At 38.2% G+C, this 27,899-nt stretch overlaps 2 protein-coding genes across 5 annotated transcripts in view; both read right to left on the bottom strand.

Moving 5' to 3' along the window:
• Positions 1-9,622, bottom strand: part of LOC102809163 (fasciculation and elongation protein zeta-2-like) — a 45,544-nt gene extending 35,922 nt beyond the window's left edge. Inside the window, exons 1-2 of the mRNA XM_085495710.1 lie at positions 9,247-9,622; positions 4,379-4,487 (exon numbers count right to left, since the gene is read on the bottom strand). Coding sequence (XP_085351836.1) covers positions 4,379-4,487; positions 9,247-9,581 — 444 coding nt within the window. The 5' untranslated portion in view covers positions 9,582-9,622. The remainder of the gene's footprint in view (positions 1-4,378; positions 4,488-9,246) is intronic.
• Positions 9,623-21,791: 12,169 nt separating this feature from the next.
• Positions 21,792-27,899, bottom strand: part of LOC100379078 (cytoplasmic dynein 1 heavy chain 1-like) — a 127,227-nt gene continuing 121,119 nt past the window's right edge. For all 4 annotated transcript variants that reach the window (XM_085495740.1, XM_085495730.1, XM_085495735.1 and 1 more), the window contains one exon: positions 21,792-22,635. In XM_085495740.1, the coding sequence (XP_085351866.1) occupies positions 22,458-22,635 (178 nt within the window). In that variant the 3' untranslated portion in view covers positions 21,792-22,457. The remainder of the gene's footprint in view (positions 22,636-27,899) is intronic.

Raw genomic sequence — 27,899 nt, forward strand, 5'->3', positions numbered from 1 at the left:
TGAATTACCGCAATGTTAAAATACGATCTGTAGCACTGATTGCAACGAAAAAACAATGATATTTTCCCTAAAAACTGGCGATTCGCAATTTCCGAAATATAAACGACGGTTAATAGTAACCGTGGGTAAACTGAGTGTGGAGGAAGAATTTAAACACCTTTCACGGTCGCCAACATGTCACATCGTTCAAACCCTAGGCCTTTCATGATAGTCTCAAAGTAAACCATGCCCAATAACCAGGTACACGACTTAACCATCACATTTTTGGCTTTTCGAAAGCTACTACTCAAAGAAATTTGGATTACTCCAGAATTGCAACATCGATGTTCATCCTGAGAAAATGAAGAATAGAAAGGATGCGAACCACGTTATGTACGTTCGCCATGCACTCAGCAATTAATGCGAGTTTTCTAATAAAACTAAAAGCATGAACCAAACCACCAAGCCAATCACAATTATTATGAAATGAAACACACCTTTTACACGCATATTTTAAAGAATATCGTCGACGCCCAGTAAAAACACTCTGGGCTTATAATCGTGAATGATCTCAACTCGATAAATACCAAGTAAAAATATAGGGATGGCTTCATACTCGGGAGGGGCTTACGATCGGGGAAGTACGGTACTTTAACGCAATTGGACTTTCACTCTTAGAATACGCATAAGGCTTTAACCCAAGTTTTAAAAAGCACATTGTGCATATACAAGTTGAGTTTATACTAGTAGTACACAATGCTTGGCAGCATGAACAGCTATGTACAATGGCGTATACGAATTTGATCAGATACTAAAACGTCATAGCTTTGAAAAGTACCCGGATGTTAAATATGTTCGTTCGTTATTTATTCCCCTCCATGAATGGCCTCCATGGTGTTTAACTGCAAGCACTTCAAATGCCTATCCAAGCTACAGTTATAATTAAAACAAAATTAAACCACTGCAATTTTATTTCGAATACAGTTTAGAATATACACAACTATAAATTAAGCCCGCATTTAGGTTCGCTTTAAGATATATAGTTTTGTTTATAGTAATATAGCTGGAATATAGCCATGTCAGGAATACGATTATGATGATTGTTTAACATTAAAATGATTGACATTTGTATCTGATCATCAAACAAGTACTTGTCCATATTGAGAGATATTGCTCTGGAACAGCATTAATTAAAACAAGTCATTGTCAATGACACGTCCCCGTTCCGTTCATATTTGAGTGACATATACATTCAAAGCAGATCATGACCGAAATGCACCTGCATATGTACAACACATTGTGCTAAATCTGAACAAAATCCATCCATGCATGACTGTGAAAATACGTGATTTTGATGCATTTTCGGCCTTAAAATGGCCATCATTTCGCTATTGTTAAGCAGATCATGAAACAAAGGCACATATCTATTTGTGACATGATGTACCATGTGTGTGTGAAGTTTGAACTTGATCAATCCAGACATGTCTTGGATACGGATCCAGAACTGAATTCTTTAACAAAATGGCCGCTAGTCGGCCATTTCGAACTTGATCCGAAAAAAAAAAAAGACGTGCATCAAGGTCCTATTATGTTTAATGTATGTACCAAATTTGAACAAAATCCATCCATGCATAACTGAGATACGGGTCCGGAATGGTGAAAATGTGCGATTTCAATGCATTTTCGGCCTTAAAGCGGCCGCCATTTGGCTATCGTTAATGAGATCATGAAACAAATGCACATACATATTTGTGACATGATGTACCTTGTGTGTGTGAAGTTTGAACTCGATCAATCCAAGCATGTCTCGGATACGGATCCAGAACTGAATTCTTTAAAACAAAATGGCCGCCAGTCGGCTATTTCGAACTTGATCCGAAAAAAAAAATGACGTGCATCAAGGTCCTATTATGTTTAATGTATGTACCAAGTTTGAATGAAATCCGTCCATGCATAACTGAGATCCGGGTCCGGAATGGTGAAAATGTGCGATTTCAATGCATTTTCGGCCTTAAAGCGGCCGCCATTTGGCTATCATTAATGAGATCATGAAACAAATACACATACATATTTGTGACATGATGTACCTTGTGTGTGTGAAGTTTGAACTTGATCAATCCAGACATGTCTCGGATACGGATCTAGAACTGAATTCTTTAAAACAAAATGGCCGCCAGTCGGCTATTTCGAACTTGATCCGAAAAAAAAATGACGTGCATCAAGGTCCTATTATGTTTAATGTATGTACCAAATTTGAATGAAATCCGTCCATGCATAACTGAGATCCGGGTCCGGAATGGTGAAAATGTGCGATTTCAATGCATTTTCAGCCTTAAAGCGGCCGCCATTTGGCTATCGTTAATGAGATCATGAAACAAATGCACATACATATTTGTGACATGATGTACCTTGTGTGTGTGAAGTTTGAACTCGATCAATCCAAGCATGTCTCAGATACGGATCCAGAAATGAAATCTTTAAAACAAAATGGCCGCCAGTCGGCCATTTCGAACCCGATCCAAAAAAAAAAATGACGTGCATCAAGGTCCTATTATGTTTAATGTATGTACCAAGTTTGAAAGAAATCCGTCCATGCATAACTGAGATCCGGGTTCGGAATGGTGAAAATGTGCGATTTCAATGCATTTTCGGCCTTAAAGCGGCCGCCATTTGGCTATCGTTAATGAGATCATGAAACAAATACACATACATATTTGTGACATGATGTACCTTGTGTGTGTGAAGTTTGAACTTGATCAATCCAGACATGTCTCGGATACGGATCCAGAACTGAATTCTTTAAAACAAAATGGCCGCCAGTCGGCTATTTCGAACTTGATCCGAAAAAAAAAATGACGTGCATCAAGTTCCTATTATGTTTAATGTATGTACCAAATTTGAATGAAATCCGTCCATGCATAACTGAGATCCGGGTCCGGAATGGTGAAAATGTGCAATTTCAATGCATTTTCGGCCTTAAAGCGGCCGCCATTTGGCTATCGTTAATGAGATCATGAAACAAATGCACATACATATTTGTGACATGATGTACCTTGTGTGTGTGAAGTTTGAACTCGATCAATCCAAGCATGTCTCAGATACGGATCCAGAACTGAATTCTTTAAAACAAAATGGCCGCCAGTCGGCCATTTCGAACCCGATCCAAAAAAAAAAATGACGTGCATCAAGGTCCTATTATGTTTAATGTATGTACCAAATTTGAACAAAATCCGTCCATGCATAACTGAGATCCGGGTCCGGAATGGTGAAAATGTGCGATTTTGATGCATTTTCGGCCTTAAAATGGCCGCTATTCGGCTATCGTTAATCGGATCATGAAAAAAATGCATGTGCATATGTCCCATATAATGTGTGATGTATGAGTGAAGTTTGAACTCAATCGGTCCATGCATGTTCGAGATACAGGTGATCACGGACGCACGGACGCACGAACGGACGGACGGACGGACGCACACAGGGCAAAACATAAGTTCCCGTTTTCGGACTGCATCCGAACGGGGACTAACAAAATCAGCCATTTTGAATACATGTATATATCTATAAACGGCCGCCATTTGGCCGTTTTGAATCAGATAGTCAAACTAATATATCCATCATATATATATGTCATATATATGTCATGATGTATAGTGAATAAATAAAATTTGAACATAATCAGTCAAAATGGCCGCCAGTCAGTCATTTTAAATCCAATCTGAAAAATAAAATGATGTGCATCAGAAACCCATAATGCCTAATGTATGTACCAAGTTTGAACAAAATCCATCCATAAATGCTTGATTTTGATGACTTTTCAGCACAAAAATGGCCGCCATTCGGCCATCTTGAATCAGATCGTGAAACAAATTGATGTGCATATGTATAATATTATGTATGATGTATGATGTATGTGTGAAGTTTGAATGTAATTGGTCCAGGCATGTCTAAAATATAGGTCACAGAGATTTACACACAGAGTTCAATCCATAAGTCCAAATTGAGAGGGGACTAATAAAACTAAGCAAATATTTTCTAGTTCCACAAACTTCCACAAAAAGTAAGTACATAATGAAGGAATTAAACATTACATAAAAGCAGATTCTCATTCATCTGTGACTAGTTCAGAACATTATCAACTACTGGATTCTCATTCATCCGTAACTAATTCAGAACATTATCAACTACTGGATTCTCATTCATCTGTGACTAGTTCAGAACATTATGAACTACTGGATATGGTCAAAAGAAAATAGATCTGAATCACAGTTTTATTTCAATTGTTTGTTGAGAACAAACATGCATCATCATCACCACATCATTTCTTAAACATATTTAACTGTTCCCAGAACCAGCACACTTTTAAAACATTTTTCCCAACCTTGACACAAATTTAAATTACCTTATTGTCATTAAGATTAAGCACTGGCATTTGTAGCTTTCTTGCATGTGATTTTTTCCAGTCTAGTGGCATAACATTGCCATACTTCCCTGTTACTTGTTGCCATATTCTATAACACAAAATAGAGCAGGTTAAATGTAAAGCACTGCAAATAATGAATGATACAAACTTGATATGATACACATGTATCTCACATATTAAATATTAAAATGGAATATGTAAACAGGTGTCAGATGTGCATAGTATCCAATGTACATAACGTTTGTTGACAACTACTTTCTGTATTTAAGTTCTATTTATACAAATGTACATGTATATGCAAACATCAAAGCTTTCTAAGTCAACTGGAACATGTATTGTAAAAGCAAAGTAGTTTGCATGTAATACAGCTTGGATTGATACAAAACTCTGATAGCAATCATTTATGTCTGCCATGGAATTATACACAAACATGTATTTCTACAGTTACAATAAATGAAATGATTCTAGGAACAGATTTAAAAGTCAAAAATATCACTTTTTACCAAAAAATTCATCACAATTAGAGAATTGAATATATCATTATGAAATGAACAAATCTGAGAGAGGTCTACCTGTAGTACCTATATGTGTACCAATATTAATAAAGCAAATGGTCTTGTGGTTTTCAACAGAAAGTCAAAAATATCACTTTTTACCAAAAATTACAAAAATATTCAGCTTGATCTTTGCTAGCCCTTCACCGTAACCAATGTCTGGACTCTCGTCAGCACTTCACCAGTCACCCATGGCCAGGTTTTCACTAACTGTTCACTGGACACCCATGGCTGGGTCCCCACTAATCAGTGACCAATATCCTGACTATGTTTGGACTTTAGCTAACCCTTCATCAAACATTAGCAAAACATAAAAGTATGGCTTAATATAAAGCATATGTTACAGTGGCATCTTTCAATTTTATATGAATTTAGCAAGTTTGATTTACCCAACTTTCTCATTTAAATTTAAGCATGTACATGTATGTGTTTATTTAAAAATCTAATTACAAGCAGTGATCTGAGTGGTTCCCAGTGGATTACGATATAACAATTATAAATGTTAAATGAAATCATTACCATATATATGTACAATGATTTGATATTTCATGTCTTGTCAGACAACATCATTATAGTATTCAATGCATGTCTTTATTGTCAAAAGTACTTAAGATATTACAATTCTGCATATTAATAAGACCACATAACCATATATGGTCATCTGAAACATAAGCTACATTTTTTTATGATGCTTTCATTATAGCACCGGTTGCATTTCTTTTATCTGTAGCATTCTAGAAATATTACAGTTATTCATTATAATGAGGTCACATGAACTCATTTATGCAAATAAATAAGTCAAATAATATGCATAGATTTCCACCCTAAAGTAATTAGGTCTTAATTTTGATGAGTGGTATGTATCTGCACCAATAAATCATTATTCATCATAGATCACATGAGATGTTTAACACATAACCTTATATACGTCACTAGATGCCAGAAATGTGACAGTCTGTATATTATATAATGAGCAAATGTATCTTGAAACATTGATAATTCATCACAAAAACCAAGACACTTGGTTGTTGAACACTTTAAGGTAGTGGATAAAAGTGTTAAAAATTAAACTGTGATTTAGACAAGATACTAAGTATGAAATTTTAATAAATTACACATCATTTCAATGCTTAATTCACTATTCTTACTATTCAAAATGCCACTTTTTATATAACTTTTTTCACATGAATGACCCGGAATTATACAGGATGTTCATTGCTATATAATGATGGCATTTAGGTCTCTCATTATGTGTCTTTGTTTCCTCTTTTCTTTTTTTTATATTTTATTTATTTTTAAATGTTTTTGTGCCAGTCACTGTTGTCTCTGTTGGCTTTTCCTTTTTATGCACAAATTGCAAATGCTAGTGCTGACACATGGTACATTTTTGCCACAGAAGCAATATTCATGTTTGGAACTATTCCCATTGATGTATTTGGGACTACATGAGTAATTGTGCAGCCATCTCGCCATCAAATGGCAATTACACTAGCACACACTGCACACACACACACTAGCTGACTTTACCAAGGTTCTCCCAAAGTCACATTCTTTAGTGAATAAATCTTGGCCAGTGGAATTGGCCTTCCCATTGAGTGTGTGGTACACTCACCCAAGGCATGGGTGACGATTTTCGGTGTTCAGCCAAAGGTGGGATTTGAACTTGGGACTACCAATCATAAGTTATGAATACCAGTGCCTTTGTTTTCTAACTACTACCATATTACTACTGACAATCTATTGCTGGTAGAATGCCTAAAACACAGATTAATTTTTAATACGTTTTACAACCGTTGCTACCTCAACGTTCACAATAACAATATACGTCTCACTTGCAATTCACAGGACTACGGTATGTCAAATATTAGAAAGATAATATTAGAAAACAGATGAAAATAAAAATTTAATATACTTATTCCAAATGATAACAAAAATGTTTGGTGATCCCACCCTTCCAATGTTGCACCATGTCCTTTCCCACTTAGCCTAGAGGGTTCTATTGTAGACTTTGCCTTTTCCACCATCCCAGCAACATCACATCTTTCTGCCTCAGAGTTTTACTTTACTAAGTTTAAATTTTTGGCAATCTTTCATACACGGTACATATTTTGTGTGTGTTTAAATATCATCAATCCTTGTGCTTGATTATTAATTATTGCTTTCTGTTGTCATTTTCTCTGAACTCTGAAGAAAGTCTGGCGTGTTAGATTGAGATGCGAATAATATAGAAAACTCTACCCCAGACAAAGGAAGTTGCTTTTTTTATTATCAGCATACATTTAGTAGTTGGACTGCAAAGTTAGTTTTCGTCTACAAAACTAAATATAGTGTATTTGCTCTATTAGTAGAGCATGAGTAAGTTACAAAAGTGTTTCCATTGGTGACTAGTGAAGGGTTTTTATTTCAATGATTCAGTATCTAAATGTGATTTTTTGTTTATATGCACTTCTATCACAGATGTACATCTAATAAAACAAATACAGTAATATAGTAATGGTGACCACTGAAAAGAGCTGGAAAACCAATATAATGGGTCTCCTGAACTCAGTAGCACAGTGATTAAAGAAGAGCTCTGCTATTAAATTCTTTACTGAAATGGTCTGAATTATGAGTAATAATAAGCTTCAGTGAGTCCTGATTGGTCAGAGTGATAGGCGAGTGGAGTGATCATGCTCCTCAAACAGCATGCACTCATAAAACAGTCACAGATCACTTGCAAGCCACTCAACATTGAAAATAAAATTAAAAATAAATTTTCTGTTACTGAATACTTCTTGGAAATTTTGAACGGTCAAATTTTGTTTAATTTTTATTGTCAAAACTACAATTTGGCTGTTCAGATATCAGAGATTACTGCAAATCATTTAATTTACTGTTAAGACTTTTCAAGATTTGATGATGTAGTAGCAGTTGTCAAGGTAAAATTTCCCAAAAATCGCTGTGACCTTTGAAATTTCACTGACTCACAACACTTGTGATACAACTTAATACATAAATAAGATGTTGTTTTCTTTCTATATAGAGACATTATTTACATTTAATTTCACAAATAATTACTGGTAATACTATTCTTTACTACCGGTTAGTTATACATTGTAAAGGGCAAAATATATACATACATGTACAGATACTAAAATGCCAACTACAATAATATTTCGGGTAACATTTAAATAAAAAATAAGGTCTCCACCTTAAGCAGGTATAACTTTATTTTGTAATATTTTTTAATTAAAATTAATCTGACAATTGTTGCCAACCCATCATACACATTTTTTAAGTGGAATACATGATGTATGGGTCAACTCTTTCACATTTACAATACTTCCAGCTTAAGATAGAAACAGAAATGTATATTACCGGTAAACACATTATTTTTTGTATTAGACATAATTACCATTTATTTAACATGGTGGATGGCGATAATAATGATTTTTTTGCAGACAGGAAATTAGAGTGAATTAGTTAAGGAAAAGGTATATGTAATTTAAGAAGTACTTAATTTTAAGTACTATTACTATTTTTGCAGGAAAAAGGTGTGAGTCTTATTTAGATATTTTCAAACAGACAGACAGACACAGTGGTGATTCAATTGAAAATTACATCACAAGTTGCAAAATAAAATGTTCATGACTAATCTAAGCAGAAAATTAGGCACAAGTGTAAATAGGCAAATAATATTATTTTATTCACTCATTTTAAACAAAAATAAGAACTACATACATATGCTCATGTTAGTTGTTATTTTTATACAATTATGAAACCTAAACAAACTAATAGTAAATATTTCTTTTTCGAAATATAAAGAAGAATGCCAAAATTCAACTTGCATCATCAAAGTACACTTTTCAACCGTTTTATAGGAAACCCAAAGTGGCCCCAAGGTGATTAAATATTCAAGTAATACAGGCATAGAATCCCACGACAGTTGACTGACTACTTACATATGAACATTTCTAACCAATAACATAGCAGTATCTAGATACAATTCATCGTGTCTCGAATAATAAATGAAACATTAAAATGGGGCGTCTCCCGCATCTATTTCGTTACAATATATACAAGTAATTCAAAGCCTTTATACTCAAGAATTGTAGAAAACGTTACTTTCATTAATTTGTGAAATAAAAAATATACGGTATTGTTACGTCACGGGTGGCTTGACGTCTCATCATCAGACAAGCATTTGATTGCAGTATTGCTAGTATTATTGTGACGCGACACTCGACCCACGTCCTAATTTATCATGTTTAATTACTGTATTAAAATTTCTGTGTAAAAAAACATAATACTTACTGCGAGTTTTTCATTATCTCTTCTTGTGTCACAATTTGAACAGGAGCGATTTCCTCTGTCTTCTCGTTGTAATTACGAAAACATTTGGCTAGATTCTCGTCGAAATTGTTGACAAGATCTTCGATTGAAAACGAACGCATTTCCTCGAAATTATCAACGCTGATTTCTTCCTTGGCGTGATCAAAATAGTTCGGTGACTGTTCATTTGAATTTAAAACATCGGTAGATGTACGGAAGTCATGGAAATCTTGCCACTCATCGTTGTTCAGTTCACCTTGTTCCACGTCGTCTTCGATGCAGGCCAATGGAGCCGCCATATTGCCGTCTCCCTTCATCCTATCCCAGTGACTGGCGTATGATTCACGGCTGTGTACGAAAGGGGAAAGGGTCATCACGCGTTCCACGAGACGACAAACCTCGCGATTATGCAAACTACATAAAGACCCAGGACCTCTCGTCAGTTTTCAGACTACGCACTTTGCATGATACATGTACAACGCTCAAACCAACGTGTCAAATAAATTAGAAATGTTACGGCCATAATCAACTGATTATAAACGCTTTCTTATTTTTGCTGACGCTGCAACTATTTACGAGAGTGTGAATTTTTCGCTTGCCCTTCGCGTTGGATTACTGTAATGTTCAAAATTCTGAAATTCTGGTACAGGTTACAGGAAATAAAAAATGCATTTTACGTTTTTACAGGATATAAAATGAAAAGTTTTATTCACAGTAAAAAATAGGTTTTTACAGATAAAACAATTTCCTAATTACATTTTACATTTTTATAAATATACTTGATCATTTGTGTTCAGAAGAATAAAATTTAATGTGGAAAATGCTTTATGTTGTTTAAAAAAAATAAGATATTTGTACAAATTACACGAATAAAATAGCTAATTACATTTTACACATCTACGTCTACGAATTTACGTTTTTTTATTTATTTAAATTACATTATTACGAAAATAAAAACAACTGATTACAGCTCACGAAAACACCCTTTGTCGACTCTAAAAATATATGGCCACCAAACTAATTTTGCCACGTGACGAAACGACCATGAACAGTAATCAAGCATGCGTCTTTTGAGTGATTCACAATTGGTTCCTGTAGCAGGAACATTTCATCATATCTTGAACTTTGTTCCGTGACCTATGCTAAAAAAAACTGATATGTACTGTTTTTTTAATGATTTACTGTGATAAATTTTTACTACGCTTTTATGGCGGTGCACTACCTAAACTATGCAATGATGCAATCATGATTAAACCAAACTTCGAGTTACGGGTAATATACATATTTGTTGCTGTTTAACGTCTATATTTAATAATCTAAAACCGCACTTCGAACTAACAACAATATGTGTTGCACGTAACTCTGGTAAACTCGAAGTAACAAAGAAATGAGCATCGAGCTAAGTTGTCATTTTTGTAAGTCCAACAATACAGCATCTCGGAGTGCACACACTACATACTATCTCCGCTACTTTCGATATTTACGATTAAACATCGTTCTTATTTCTCTGTGCTATTTCAAGAGTATATTAACAATGTGTTTGAATTCAACTGCTAAAAAGAGCCAAGGTCCATTTTTACACTTAAGCAATTTCTCACAGTTCGAAAATGGTCCGCCACACGGTCTGAGAACTAAGCTTACAGCGGTTCATTTCCTAAAATACTTTTGTAAATAAGTCGTATAAAGTGACCTTACAAACCTTTTAATTTAAGATTATTTGATCTCAACTGAATAACACTATTATTAAGTGTCTAAAACATGCACATGCATAGTTGAAATAGTATCGGCATATTGAGAAAAGAGCATATGAACAGCCCCCCCCCCCCGATTTCAAGCGGTCTAGTCTTATTAGAACTACTTAGTACATATTAACGCACTATACCAGCGGCACAAAAGTATACAACAAAAGTTCAGATGACATCAAAACTAAATAATAACATGAAAACATATACGTATCTCGATTCCTGAAAGCAAACTTTTATACTAAGCAATTTACTCTGAGGGAGTTGTTATCTATTTGAATTCAATGCATAACTTGTACCTGTCTTCAATTGCAGACCAAACACCTATGCAGATTCGATCATTAATATTTAATTTATTCAACTTTTTGCCAGTGCTGCTAATCAATATCTTCTCAGGCATTGAAATGATGTTTTGCAATTTTTTATTCGCAGCCCAACGGTGAACCAAGGCCGCGAGAGAATACATTAGCATTTTACCAAGCCAAGCCAAGTTAGTAATTTGATTCTTTACAGATAAAAGAAATTCCATGTCAGTAATAGTTTGTGTCTGGTTCATCTGTTTGGCCCAAAACATTTGCATTGATTTGCTATGCAGTCATCCCATTATGCCGTTGATCCAGGGATCATACCGACCCAACTCACCACTTACAACAGAATTATATGTATTTACAATATTTGTGAAAAATAATCTTTCGCTTCTCGAATCATGAAAAACAACAATCACCAGAATGTCCTAATAATTCTTGATTCTATTCCGCAAAAGTAATCAAACAAAATTTTGAGATATGGTGAGGACCAACGATAAACTACTCAAAAATCCCATTTTCACGAATATTTTACCTTTTTTGTGCGAATAGTATTTTACTAGCCATAGATTTTTATCTGTGTTTTGTGAAAGTATATATGTGTAAACGTCGGGAAAATCAAATCATTCGTTTTAAGAAACCAAAATCGGTTGTTCTGACGCACAACATGGTATTTTTGTACACGAGTTTCAAAACTTTACAATCATTAACTTTCAAATCGGTTATAAAAGAATGTGATTTAATTTACTTATTTGCATAATGATATTGATACATTGTATGGAACATCTCGTGACTACTTAGACTCAGTTCCAGGCCTGGCAGTTGAGTATAAAACATCTCAGTTACAAGTACTCCTCTCCAGTGCATGCGTTATTCTCCTCCCCGGATTTGGTGACCGATACTCACTTGGTTCACTCTACCTTGAGAAGTCTGTTTTCAGTTCATAATATTTGGTAATCGTAGTCCTAAATAACTATTAAAATAGTTCTCAGTTCACAACGATACTGCCCACAATTAAAAGATTATCTACGGTGGAATAGTTTTTTTCCTGAACCCCGCTTTTTCATTCACATTAAGCGAATTTACATCGATCCCCGTAAAGAAAATTGACATCAAACTGTAGTAATTGATGGGAGCAAAAATATACCCCTGTAATTGTTTTCATCTTTTTGTTTTTTGTGTAAGAGGACTACCACTGCCTTAGTCCGGAAAGTAACCCACGTTGAGAATTGTATTTGAAAAGTGCCCATGGCGTTATTTTGAGCTCATAGGAACAAATGTTTGAATAGTTTTAGAGAAAGACCAGGCAATTTGTTGGATTTTAATGCATTATTAGTTTTCGGGATCAGTGCCTATTTCTCTATGTTTTGTTAAGTCTGGATCAGTGCCTATTTCTCTATGTTTTGTTAAGTCTGGATCAGTGCCTATTTCTCTATATTTTGTTAAGTCTGGATCAGTGCCTATTTCTCTATGATTTGTTAAGTTTGGATCAGTGCCTATTTCTCTATGTTTTGTTAAGTCTGGATCAGTGCCTATTTCTCTATGTTTTGTTATGTCTGGATCAGTGCCTATTTCTCTATGTTTTGTTAAGTCTGGATCAGTGCCTATTTCTCTATGTTTTGTTAAGTCTGGATCAGTGCCTATTTCTCTATGTTTTGTTAAGTCTGGATCAGTGCCTATTTCTCTATGTTTTGTTAAGTCTGGATCAGTGCCTATTTCTCTATGTTTTGTTAAGTCTGGATCAGTGCCTATTTCTCTACGTTTTGTTAAGTCTGGATCAGTGCCTATTTCTCTATGTTTTGTTCAGTCTGGATCAGTGCCTATTTCTCTATGTTTTGTTAAGTCTGGATCAGTGCCTATTTCTCTATGTTTTGTTAAGTCTGGATCAGTGCCTATTTCTCTATGTTTTGTTAAGTCTGGATCAGTGCCTATTTCTCTATGTTTTGTTAAGTCTGGATCAGTGCCTATTTCTCTATGTTTTGTTCAGTCTGGATCAGTGCCTATTTCTCTATGTTTTGTTAAGTCTGGATCGGTGCCTATTTCTCGATGTTTTGTTAAGTCTGGATCAGTGCCTATTTCTCTATGTTTTGTTAAGTCTGGATCAGTGCCTATTTCTCTATGTTTTGTTAAGTCTGGATCAGTGCCTATTTCTCTATGTTTTGTTAAGTCTGGATCAGTGCCTATTTCTCTATGTTTTGTTAAGTCTGGATCAGTACCTATTTCTCTATGTTTTGTTAAGTCTGGATCAGTGCCTATTTCTCTATGTTTTGTTAAGTCTGGATCAGTGCCTATTTCTCTATGTTTTGTTAAGTCTGGATCACTACCTATTTCTCTAAGTTTGTTAAGTCTGGATCAGTGCATATTTCTCTATGTTTTATTAAGTCTGGATCAGTGCCTATTTCTCTATGTTTTGTTAAGTCTGGATCAATACCTATTTCTCTATGTTTGTTAAGTCTGGATCAGTGCCTATTTCTCTATGTTTTATTAAGTCTTTTGTTAAGTCTGGATCAGTGCCTATTTCTCTCTGTTTTGTTAAGTCTGGATCAGTGCCTATTTCTCTATGTTTTGTTAAGTCTGGATCAGTGCCTATTTCTCTATGTATTGTTAAGTCTGGATCAGTGCCTATTTCTCTATGTTTTGTTAAGTCTGAATCAGTGCCTATTTCTCTATGTTTTGTTAAGTCTGGATCAGTGCCTATTTCTCTATGTTTTGTTAAGTCTGGATCAGTGCCTATTTCTCTATGTTTTGTTAAGTCTGGATCAGTGCCTATTTCTCTATGTTTTGTTAAGTCTGGATCAGTGCCTATTCCTCTATGTTTTGTTAAGTCTGGATCAGTGCCTATTTCTCTATGTTTTGTTAAGTCTGGATCAGTGCCTATTTCTCTATGTTTTGTTAAGTCTGGATCAGTGCCTATTTCTCTATGTTTTGTTAAGTCTGGATCAGTGCCTATTTCTCTACGTTTTGTTAAGTCTGGATCAGTGCCTATTTCTCTATGTTTTGTTAAGTCTGGATCAGTGCCTATTTCTCTATGTTTTGTTAAGTCTGGATCAGTGCCTATTTCTCTATGTTTTGTTAAGTCTGGATCAGTGCCTATTTCTCTATGTTTTGTTAAGTCTGGATCAGTGCCTATTTCTCTATGTTTTGTCAAGTCTGGATCAGTGCCTATTTCTCTATGTTTTGTTCAGTCTGGATCAGTGCCTATTTCTCTATGTTTTGTTAAATCTGGATCGGTGCCTATTTCTCGATGTTTTGTTAAGTCTGGATCAGTGCCTATTTCTCTATGTTTTGTTAAGTCTGGATCAGTGCCTATTTCTCTATGTTTTGTTAAGTCTGGATCAGTGCCTATTTCTCTATGTTTTGTTAAGTCTGGATCAGTGCCTATTTCTCTATGTTTTGTTAAGTCTGGATCAGTGTCTATTTCTCTATGTTTTGTTCAGTCTGGATCAGTGCCTATTTCTCTATGTTTTGTTAAGTCTGGATCAGTGCCTATTTCTCTATGTTTTGTTAAGTCTGGATCAGTGCCTATTTCTCATTGTTTTGTTAAGTCTGGATCAGTGTCTATTTCTCTATGTTTTGTTAAGTCTGGATCAGTGCCTATTTCTCTGTGTTTTGTTAAGTCTGGATCAGTGTCTATTTCTCTATGTTTTGTTAAGTCTGGATCAGTGCCTATTTCTCTATGTTTTGTTAAGTCTGGATCAGTGCCTATTTCTCTATGTTTTGTTAAGTCTGGATCAATACCTATTTCTCTATGTTTGTTAAGTCTGGATCAGTGCCTATTTCTCTATGTTTTATTAAGTCTGGATCAGTGCCTATTTGTCTATGTTTTGTTAAGTCTGGATCAGTGCCTATTTCTCTATGTTTTGTTAAGTCTGGATCAGTGCCTATTTCTCTATGTTTTGTTAAGTCTGGATCAGTGCCTATTTCTCTATGTTTTGTTAAGTCTGGATCAGTGCCTATTTCTCTATGTTTTGTTAAGTCTGGATCAGTGCCTATTTCTCTATGTTTTGTTAAGTCTGGATCAGTGCCTATTTCTCTATGTTTTGTTAAGTCTGGATCAGTGCCTATTTCTCTATGTTTTGTTAAGTCTGGATCAGTGCCTATTTCTCTATGTTTTGTTAAGTCTGGATCAGTGCCTATTTCTCTATGTTTTGTTAAGTCTGGATCAGTGCCTATTTCTCTATGTTTTGTTAAGTCTGGATCAGTGCCTATTTCTCTATGTTTTGTTAAGTCTGAATCAGTGCCTATTTCTCTATGTTTTGTTAAGTCTGGATCAGTGCCTATTTCTCTATGTTTTGTTAAGTCTGGATCGGTGCCTATTTCTCTGTTTTGTTAAGTCTGGATCGGTGCCTATTTCTCTATGTTTTGTTAAGTCTGCATCAGTGCCTATTTCTCTATGTTTTGTTAAGTCTGGATCAGTGCCTATTTCTCTATGTTTTGTTAAGTCTGGATCAGTGCCTATTTCTCTATGTTTTGTTAAGTCTGGATCAGTGTCTATTTCTCTATGTTTTGTTAAGTCTGGATCAGTGCCTATTTCTCTATGTTTTAAAATATTTGATACAAAAATTCAATATGGTAGCGAGATTTGGGGTCATTCTGAATCTCCATTACATTACACCCACCTACACAGTTTCCCTCTCACCTGATTACATCCTCCTATACCGCTTCCTTCCCACCTGTATTACATTACACACACCTACATCACTTCCTTCCCACCTGCATTACATTACATCCACTGGTTCCTTCCCACCTGCATTACAATGGACCCACCTACACCGCTTCCTTCCACCTGTATAGATTACACCCACCTACACCGCTTCCTTCCCACCTGCATTACATCCTCTTACACCGCTTCATTCCCACCTGTATTACATTACACCCACCTACATCACTTCCTTCCCACCTGTATACATTACACACACCTACATCACTTCCTTCCCACCTGTATTACATTACACCCACCTACATCACTTCCTTCCCACCTGTTTACATTACACACATCCACACCGCTTCCTTCCCACCTGCATTACAATGGACCAACCTACACCGCTTCCTTCCCACCTGCATTGCATTACATCCACCTACACCGCTTCCTCCCCATATGCATTACATTACACACACCTACATCACTTCCTTCCCACCTGTATTACATTACACCCACCTACATCACTTCCTTCCCACCTGTATACATTACACACACCTACACCGCTTCCTTCCCACCTGCATTACATTAAATCCACCTACATCACATTACATCCACCGCTTCCTTCCCACCTGCATTACAATGGACCCACCTACACCGCTTCCTTCCCACCTGCATTACATTACATCCACCGCTTCCTTCCCATCTGCATTACAATGGACCCACCTACACCGCTTCCTTCCCACCTGCATTACATTACATCCACCGCTTCCTTCCCATCTGCTTTACAATGGACCCACCTACACCGCTTCCTTCCCATCTGCATAGATTACACCCACCTACACCGCTTCCTTCCCACCTGCATTACATCCTCTTATACCGCTTCTTTCCTACCTGTATACATAACACCCACTTACACCGCTTCTTTCCCACCTGTATACAATACACCCACCTACATCACTTCCTTCCCACCTGCATTACATTACATCCTCCTATACCGCTTCCTTCCCACCTGTATACATAACACCCACCTACACCGCTTCCTTCCCACCTGCATTACATTACATCCTCCTATACCGCTTCCTTCCCACCTGTATACATAACACCCACCTACATCACTTCCTTCCCACCTGCATTACATTACATCCTCCTATACCGCTTCCTTCCCACCTGTATACATAACACCCACCTACATCACTTCCTTCCCACCTGCATTACATTACATCCTCCTATACCGCTTCCTTCCCACCTGTATACATAACACCCACCTACACCGCTTCCTTCCCACCTGCATTACATCCTCTTACACCGCTTCATTCCCACCTGTATTACATTACACCCACCTACATCACTTCCTTCCCACCTGTATACATTACACACACCTACATCACTTCCTTCCCACCTGTATTACATTACACCCACCTACATCACTTCCTTCCCACCTGTTTACATTACACACATCCACACCGCTTCCTTCCCACCTGCATTACAATGGACCAACCTACACCGCTTCCTTCCCACCTGCATTGCATTACATCCACCTACACCGCTTCCTCCCCATATGCATTACATTACACACACCTACATCACTTCCTTCCCACCTGTATTACATTACACCCACCTACATCACTTCCTTCCCACCTGTATACATTACACAACCCTACACCGCTTCCTTCCCACCTGCATTACATTAAATCCACCTACATCACATTACATCCACCGCTTCCTTCCCACCTGCATTACAATGGACCCACCTACACCGCTTCCTTCCCACCTGCATTACATTACATCCACCGCTTCCTTCCCATCTGCATTACAATGGACCCACCTACACCGCTTCCTTCCCACCTGCATTACATTACATCCACCGCTTCCTTCCCATCTGCTTTACAATGGACCCACCTACACCGCTTCCTTCCCATCTGCATAGATTACACCCACCTACACCGCTTCCTTCCCACCTGCATTACATCCTCTTATACCGCTTCTTTCCTACCTGTATACATAACACCCACTTACACCGCTTCTTTCCCACCTGTATACAATACACCCACCTACATCACTTCCTTCCCACCTGCATTACATTACATCCTCCTATACCGCTTCCTTCCCACCTGTATACATAACACCCACCTACACCGCTTCCTTCCCACCTGCATTACATTACATCCTCCTATACCGCTTCCTTCCCACCTGTATACATAACACCCACCTACATCACTTCCTTCCCACCTGCATTACATTACATCCTCCTATACCGCTTCCTTCCCACCTGTATACATAACACCCACCTACATCACTTCCTTCCCACCTGCATTACATTACATCCTCCTATACCGCTTCCTTCCCACCTGTATACATAACACCCACCTACACCGCTTCCTTCCCACCTGTATACATTACACCCACCTACACCGCTTGCTTCTCGCCTGTATTACATTACACCCACCTACATCGCTTCCTTCCGACCTGCATTACATTACATCCATCGCTTCCTTCCCACCTGCATTACAATGGACCCACCTACAACGCTTCCTTCCCACCTGTATAGATTACACCCACCTACACCGCTTCCTTCCCACCTGCATTACATCCTCTTACACCGCTTCATTCCCACCTGTATACATTACACCCACCTACACTGCTTGCTTCCCACTTGCATTACATTACATCCACCTACATCGCTTCCTTCCGACGTGCATTACATTACATCCACAGCTTCCTTCCCACCTGCATTACAATGGACCCACCTACAACGCTTCCTTCCCACCTGTATAGATTACACCCACCTACACCGCTTCCTTCCCACCTGCATTACATCCTCTTACACCGCTTCATTCCCACCTGTATACATTACACCCACCTACACCGCTTCCTTCCCACCTGCATTACATCCTCTTACACCGCTTCATTCCCACCTGTATACATTACACCCACCTACATCGCTTCCTTCCCACCTGCATTACATTACATCCACTGCTTCCTTCCCACCTGCATTACAATGGACCCACCTACACCGCTTCCTTCCACACCTGCATTACATTACATCCACCTACATCGCTTCCTTCCCACCTGCATAGATTACACCCACCTACACCGCTTCCTTCCACACCTGCATTACATTACACCCACCTACACCGCTTCCTTCCCACCTGCATTACATTACATCCACCTACATCACTTCCTTCTGACGTGCATTACATTACATCCACAGCTTCCTTCCCACCTGCATTACAATGGATCCACCTACACCGCTTCCTTCCCACCTGTATAGATTACACCCACCTACACCGCTTCCTTCCCACCTGCATTACATCCTCTTACACCACTTCATTCCCACCTGTATACATTACACCCACCTACAGTGCTTCCTTCCCACCTGCATTACATTACACCCACCTACACCGCTTCCTTCCCACCTGTATTACATTACACCCACCTACATCGCTTCCTTCCCACCTGCATTACATTACATCCACCGCTTCCTTCCCGCCTGCATTACAATGGACCCACCTACACCGCTTCCTTCCCACCTGCATTACAATGGACCCGCCTACACCACTTCCTTCCCACCTGCATAGATTACACCCACCTACACCACTTCCTTCCACACCTGCATTACATTACACCCACCTACACCGCTTCCTTCCCACCTACATTACATCATCTTACACCGCTTCCTTCCCACCTGTATACATTACACCCACCTACAGCACTTCCTTCCCACCTGCATTACATTACACCCACCTACACCGCTTCCTTCCCATCTAAATTACATTGAACCCACTTACATCACTTCCTTCCCACCTGTAATACATTACACCCACCTACATCACTTCCTTCCCACCTGTATACATTACACACACATACACCGTTTCCTCCCCACCTGTATACATTACACACACATACACAGCCTCTTTCCCACCTGCGTTACATTCTCCTATACCGCTTCCTTCCCACCTGTATACATTACACCCACCTACACAGCTTCCTTCTCACCTGCATTACATCCTCCCACACCGCTTCCTTCCCACCTGCATTACATCCTCCTATACCGCTTCCTTCCCACCTGTATACATAACACCCACCTACACCGCTTCCTTCCCAACTGTATACATTACACCCACCTACATCACTTCCTTCCCACCTGTATACATTACATACACACACACACCGTTTCCTCCCCACCTGTATACATTACACACACATACACAGCCTCTTTCCCACCTGCGTTACATTCTCCTATACCGCTTCCTTCCCACCTGTATACATTACACCCACCTACACAGCTTCTTTCTCACCTGCATTACATCCTCCCACACCGCTTCCTTCCCACCTGCATTACATCCTCCTATACCGCTTCCTTCCCACCTGTATACATAACACCCACCTACACCGCTTCCTTCCCACCTGTATACATTACACCCACCTACACCGCTTGCTTCTCACCTGTATTACATTACACACACCTACATCGCTTCCTTCCGACCTGCATTACATTACATCCACCGCTTCCTTCCCATCTGCATTACAATGGACCCACCTACACCGCTTCCTTCCCACCTGTATAGATTACACCCACCTACACCGCTTCCTTCCCACCTGCATTACATCCTCTTATACCGCTTCCTTCCCACCTGTATACATTACACACACCTACACCGCTTCCTTCCCACCTGCATTACAATGGACCAACCTACACCGCTTCCTTCCCACCTGCATTACATTGCCACCCACCTTTCTTCCCATATGCATTACATTGCACCCACCTAATCCACCTTCCTTCCTCCCCATATACATTACATTGCAGCCACCAACACAACCCTCCTTCCTCCCCATATGCATTACATTGCACCCACCTACACCACCTTCCTTCCTCCCCATATGCATTACAATGCACCCACCTACACCACCTTCCTCCCCATATGCATTACATTGCACCCACCTACACCACCTTCCTTCCCATATACATTACATTGCACCTACCTACACCACCTTCCTTCCTCCCCATATACATTACACCCACCTACACCACCTTCCTTCCCATATGCATTACACCTAAACCACCTTCCTACTCATATACATTACACCCACCTACACCACCTTCCTTCCCATATGCATTGCACCCACCTAAACCACCTTCCTTCCTCCCCATATGCATTACATTGCACCCACCTAAACCACCTTCCTTCCTCCCCCATATACATTACACCCACCTACACCACCTTCCTTCCCATATACATTACACCCACATACACCACCTTCCTTCCTCCCCATATGCATTACATTACATCCACCTACACCACCTTCCTTCCTCCCCATATACATTACATTACACCCACCTACACCACCTTCCTTCCCATATGCATTGCACCCACCTAAACCACCTTCCTTCCTCCCCATATGCATTACATTGCACCCACCTAAACCACCTTCCTTCCTCCCCCATATACATTACACCCACCTACACCACCTTCCTTCCTCCCCATATACATTACACCCACATACACCACCTTCCTTCCTCCCCATATGCATTACATTACATCCACCTCCTTCCTTCCTTCCCATATGCATTACATTGCACCCACCTACACCACCTTCCTTCCTCCCCATATACATTACATTGCACCCACCTGCACCACCTTCCTCCCCATATGCATTACATTACATCCACCTACACCACCTTCCTTCCTTCCTCCCCATATACATTACATTGCACCCACATACACCACCTTCCTTCCCACAGAGCACAATACCACACCTTCCCTCTTTCCCTTTCTTTTCATCTGAACAATACATTTGTTCCATGCTCTAGAGTAGGACAAGATATAAAGAACGCTCTTTTTGCATACAACTAATTTTATTCTACCGAGCTAGACCAAAAAACAAATACATTGATATTTTATTGAAAGTCCTCAACAAATGATGCAATTTGACCTGCACTCAAAATATCTGTTCAGGATCTGACATGAATACCTCACCAATGATGCCACGTTACTCAATGAAGACTTTCAGTGAAATATAGAACACAAATGAAGGCAAAATTGAACAATCATTAAACACTGATAAGCACATACAAGTACATTGCATTCTTGGGGTTCTATATTTTATTACTAATGCAAAATCTAATGAATCACAGCGTTTGATATTTTATGGAGGAGCGACATTGCAAGAAAATATGTTTTTACTGTTCAGAATCCTTCAATACAATTTAATCTAAATTTAAAACACATTATACAATTATTTGAAGAACATTTTTTAACTGGTCACCATTACTACTGTAACAAACTGTTTAGTCAAAGCACATGATATATTCTTAATGTGATTAAACACAATTTTTATGATACGATGATGCAATCTTTTAATATACTGCCATATAAATCTATAAGTTTGATTATCATGAAAGCATGCATATCAAATATTAATAAATTTAATTTCTACACATTATCTGCTTGATTCAATTTCCTAAAAATTTTAAAATGCAATTTTTCAGAATGATATTGATTTCTACTGGAAAGCTCCAGAGCAAAGCAAGGCAACACCACGTTCACAGAATGTATCAGCTTTAACATCTGTAGCTGGTGCTAAGTCAACAGTAAACAGCAATTCAGATCTTGTGTGGTTCAAGTACACTGGTAATGTTATCTTGCCTTCACAAGCTTTGACTTTCATATCTCCTAATAATCTGCCAAGTAAAAGAAAACAAAGTTAAACTCTGCAATTTATATGATAACAAAAATTACCATGCCTGCTTCACACTGAATAATATTTAAACTAATGAATATTACCTTCAGTAGTGTATTAACTAAGTGACGCACAAAGATTTGCTGTGACAACTCATTGTGCTAATTCACTGGTGTGACACAAAGATTTGCTGTGACAACTCATTGTGCTAATTCACTGGTGTGACACAAAGATTTGCTGTGACAACTCATTGTGCTAATTCACTGGCGTGACACACAGATTTGCTGTGACACAACTCATTGTGCTAATTCACTGGCGTGACACACAGATTTGCTGTGACACAACTCATTGTGCTAATTCACTGGTGTGACAACTCATTGTGCTAATTCACTGGTGTGATTACAAAGATTTGCTGTGACAACTCATTGTGCTAATTCACTGGTGTGATACAAAGATTTGCTGTGACAACTCATTGTGCTAATTCACTGGCGTGACAACTCATTGTGCTAATTCACTGGTGTGATACAAAGATTTGCTGTGACAACTCATTGTGCTAATTCACTGGTGTGACACAAAGATTTGCTGTGACAACTCATTGTGCTAATTCACTGGCGTGATACAAAGATTTGCTGTGACAACTCATTGTGCTAATTCACTGGCGTGACAACTCATTGTGCTAATTCACTGGCGTGACACAGATTTGCTGTGACACAACTCATTGTGCTAATTCACTGGAGTGACACACAGATTTGCTGTGACACAACTCATTGTGCTAATTCACTGGAGTGACACACAGATTTGCTGTGACAACTCATTGTGCTAATTCACTGGAGTGACACACAGATTTGCTGTGACACAACTCATTGTGCTAATTCACTGGCGTGACACACAGATTTGCTGTGACACAACTCATTGTGCTAATTCACTGGCGTGACACACAGATTTGCTGTGACACAACTCATTGTGCTAATTCACTGGCGTGACACACAGATTTGCTGTGACAACTCATTGTGCTAATTCACTGGTGTGATACAAAGATTTGCTGTGACAACTCATTGTGCTAATTCACTGGCGTGACACAGATTTGCTGTGACACAACTCATTGTGCTAATTCACTGGCGTGACACAGATTTGCTGTGACACAACTCATTGTGCTAATTCACTGGCGTGACACACAGATTTGCTGTGACACAACTCATTGTGCTAATTCACTGGCATGACACACAGATTTGCTGTGACACAACTCATTGTGCTAATTCACTGGTGTGATACAAAGATTTGCTGTGACAACTCATTGTGCTAATTCACTGGTGTGATACAAAGATTTGCTGTGACAACTCATTGTGCTAATTCACTGGCGTGACACAGATTTGCTGTGACACAACTCATTGTGCTAATTCACTGGCGTGACACAGATTTGCTGTGACACAACTCATTGTGCTAATTCACTGGCGTGACACACAGATTTGCTGTGACACAACTCATTGTGCTAATTCACTGGCATGACACACAGATTTGCTGTGACACAACTCATTGTGCTAATTCACTGGTGTGATACAAAGATTTGCTGTGACACAACTCATTGTGCTAATTCACTGGTGTGATACAAAGATTTGCTGTGACACAACTCATTGTGCTAATTCACTGGCGTGACACACAGATTTGCTGTGACACAACTCATTGTGCTAATTCACTGGCATGACACACAGATTTGCTGTGACACAACTCATTGTGCTAATACACTGGCGTGACACAGATTTGCTGTGACACAACTCATTGTGCTAATACACTGGCGTGACACAGATTTGCTGTGACACAACTCATTGTGCTAATACACTGGCGTGACAGATTTGCTGTGACAACTCATTGTGCTAATACACTGGCGTGACACAGATTTGCTGTGACAAGTCATTGCGCTAATTCACTAGCGTGACATAGATTTGCTGTGACACAACTCATTGTGCTAATTCACTGGCGTGACACAGATTTGCTGTGACACAACTCATTGTGCCAATTCACTGGCGTGACACAAAGATTTGCTGTGACACAACTCATTGTGCTAATTCACTGGTGTGATACAAAGATTTGCTGTGACACAACTCATTGTGCTAATTCACTGGCGTGACACAGATTTGCTGTGACACAACTCATTGTGCTAATTCACTGGCGTGACACACAGATTTGCTGTGACACAACTCATTGTGCTAATTCACTGGCATGACACACAGATTTGCTGTGACACAACTCATTGTGCTAATTCACTGGTGTGATACAAAGATTTGCTGTGACACAACTCATTGTGCTAATTCACTGGTGTGATACAAAGATTTGCTGTGACACAACTCATTGTGCTAATTCACTGGCGTGACACACAGATTTGCTGTGACACAACTCATTGTGCTAATTCACTGGCATGACACACAGATTTGCTGTGACACAACTCATTGTGCTAATTCACTGGTGTGATACAAAGATTTGCTGTGACACAACTCATTGTGCTAATACACTGGCGTGACACAGATTTGCTGTGACACAACTCATTGTGCTAATACACTGGCGTGACACAGATTTGCTGTGACACAACTCATTGTGCTAATACACTGGCGTGACAGATTTGCTGTGACAACTCATTGTGCTAATACACTGGCGTGACACAGATTTGCTGTTACAACTCATTGAGCTAATTCACTAGCGTGACATAGATTTGCTGTGACACAACTCATTGTGCTAATTCACTGGCGTGACACAGATTTGCTGTGACACAACTCATTGTGCCAATTCACTGGCGTGACACAGATTTGCTGTGACACAACTCATTGTGCTAATTCACTGGTGTGATACAAAGATTTGCTGTGACACAACTCATTGTGCTAATTCACTGGAGTGACACACAAACAACAGAAAATCATACATTGTCATAGTGATCTTTAAAATACATTTACCTTAGTTATGGAATTTGTAATTTAGAAAAATAAAAATTCACATTTCATGAACAAAATAACTGTAAATATGAAGGAAATCACAGGTAGCAACATTTTTGTTCATGCCTCAAGTCACATACATTTTTTTTTCTTTCTTGAAGACAGACCTTCCAGTCAACAAGCTGATTTTACATAATCAGTCCTGTTAGAAGGCACACAGTTTCAAATTAAGTCCAGATACTGATGAAGGCATGACCAACAAGCCATGCAAGTCACAATCCCTGTTAGTTATCAAATTTAAAGTGTATAGTTTTGTTTATAGTAATATAGTTGGAACACAAGTCATTGAAAATGACACAGTCCCCGTTAAATTTTTGAAAGTTCTCTTTGTGCTCGTCGTATTAAAATGGAGGGGTTGTCATGAGCGTGTCCTTGAAACTTGAGTTCCAAGTGGCGTATACAACAGATTGTTTATTTACATCAAAACATGTGTTCCGTGTAGTAGTAATATAGCCAAAAATAAAAACGGCCGTTTTTCGACCATCTTTGATCTGATTATGAAACACACTGATATGTATGATGTATGTGCCAAATACAAATGAAAATGGTACATAAATTGTGAAAATATAGTAGTAAGGCCAAAAAGTCAGATGGCTGTCAGACGGCCATCCTTGACCAATTTTTGAAACAAATTGTTATGGACATGCATTGTAACATGTATAAAGTACATGTATGTGCCAAATTTGAATAAAAACTGACGGAGCACGTCCAAGATACCGCATAAAAAAAAAATGCCTGCCAGTCGACCATCTTTGATCCAATAGCGAAATAAATCATCATGGACATGTATCCTAACATATATAATCTATGTACCAAGTTTGAATGACAACTGACAAAGCATGTCCAAAATACAACATTTTCAAATAAAAGAAAGCTTAGAAAGAACTCCCATGTGCCGAGAGTATTGGAGACACACTAAATATAATTTGAAATTACTTACTGAAAACTAATTATGCAAATCAGAAAATTAACATGAATAGATATGATTGTAAAACTAATGAAGTCTGCGCAATGTAACAAAAACTCTATGTACCAAGTTTAATTGAAATGTGATTAGAACCAAAAAATTATGAATTATTATGCTAATTAGGGAAATAATATGAACAGAGTTTTACCCCAAACTAATTAGGTTTGTACATTGTCCTAGAGCATCTTTGTACTAAGTTTCATTAAAATGGAAATTAGTACTTTAGATATCAGTGTGAAAGCTTAAAATTGGTTAATTATGCAAATTGGGTAATTAATATGTACAGATTTTAACCCACAATTATCCAGGTCTGTCTATTGTCCTACAGCATCCATGTATAAACATTCATTGATATGTGATGACTAGTACCTGAGATATCAGTGTGAAAGTTGGAAATTGGCTAATTATGCAAATTAGGTGATTAATATGCACAAATATTTACCAAAAACTAATTGGGTCTCTGCATAATTCTAGATTCATTGAAATGTGATGATTAGTACTTTAGATATCAGTAGAAAAGCTGAAAATTAATTATGCAAATTAGGAAATTAATATGCACAATTATTTACCCTGAAACTAATCAGGTCTCTGCATAGTCCTAAAGGATCTATGTACCAAGTTTCATTGAAATGCGATGATTAGTACTTGAGATACCCGTGGAAAAGCTGAAAATTAACTAATTATGCAAATTAGGTGATTAATACGCACAAATATTTATCCGAAACAATCTCTGCATAGTCCTTGAGTATGTAAGTACCAAGTTTCATTGAAATCTAATGCTCACTACTTATATCAAAAGCTGAAAATTAATTAATTATGCAAATTAGGTAATTATATGTACTGATATTACCATAAAAACTATCAGGTCTGTGCAGTGTCATATGACATCTATGTACCAAGTTTCATTGAAATGCGATGATTAGTACAGTACAGTTCTCGCAGAAGCTTTGGCTTCACTTCAGCTTCACCTTCGCTTCAGCATCGCATCATTATGGCATTGTTATGGCTTCAGCATCGCTTCAATGTCGCGACATTAAAAAGTTAGGCGATTATCGCTTCGCTTCATTGTGGCCTCGTTACGGCGACAATGTGGCATCAGCATCGCTTCATCAAACAAAGAAGTACTGTACTCATTTCCCCCAAACCTCTTGACCGCTTCCGCTTTTGACCGGTCAATTTCCGTTTTATTTTCGACCGTGCAACAATTCGGACTACTAAAAATTTTCTGGTTTTCATAGATCACGGTTGCATAGATGTTGAACAACCGTCAAAAGTTCAAATACTTTTTGTTTTAACTATCTATAATTATATGCACGC

Source organism: Saccoglossus kowalevskii, chromosome 2, assembly GCF_978046115.1.
Source record: "Saccoglossus kowalevskii chromosome 2, keSacKowa6.1, whole genome shotgun sequence".
Lineage (NCBI taxonomy): Eukaryota > Metazoa > Hemichordata > Enteropneusta > Harrimaniidae > Saccoglossus > Saccoglossus kowalevskii.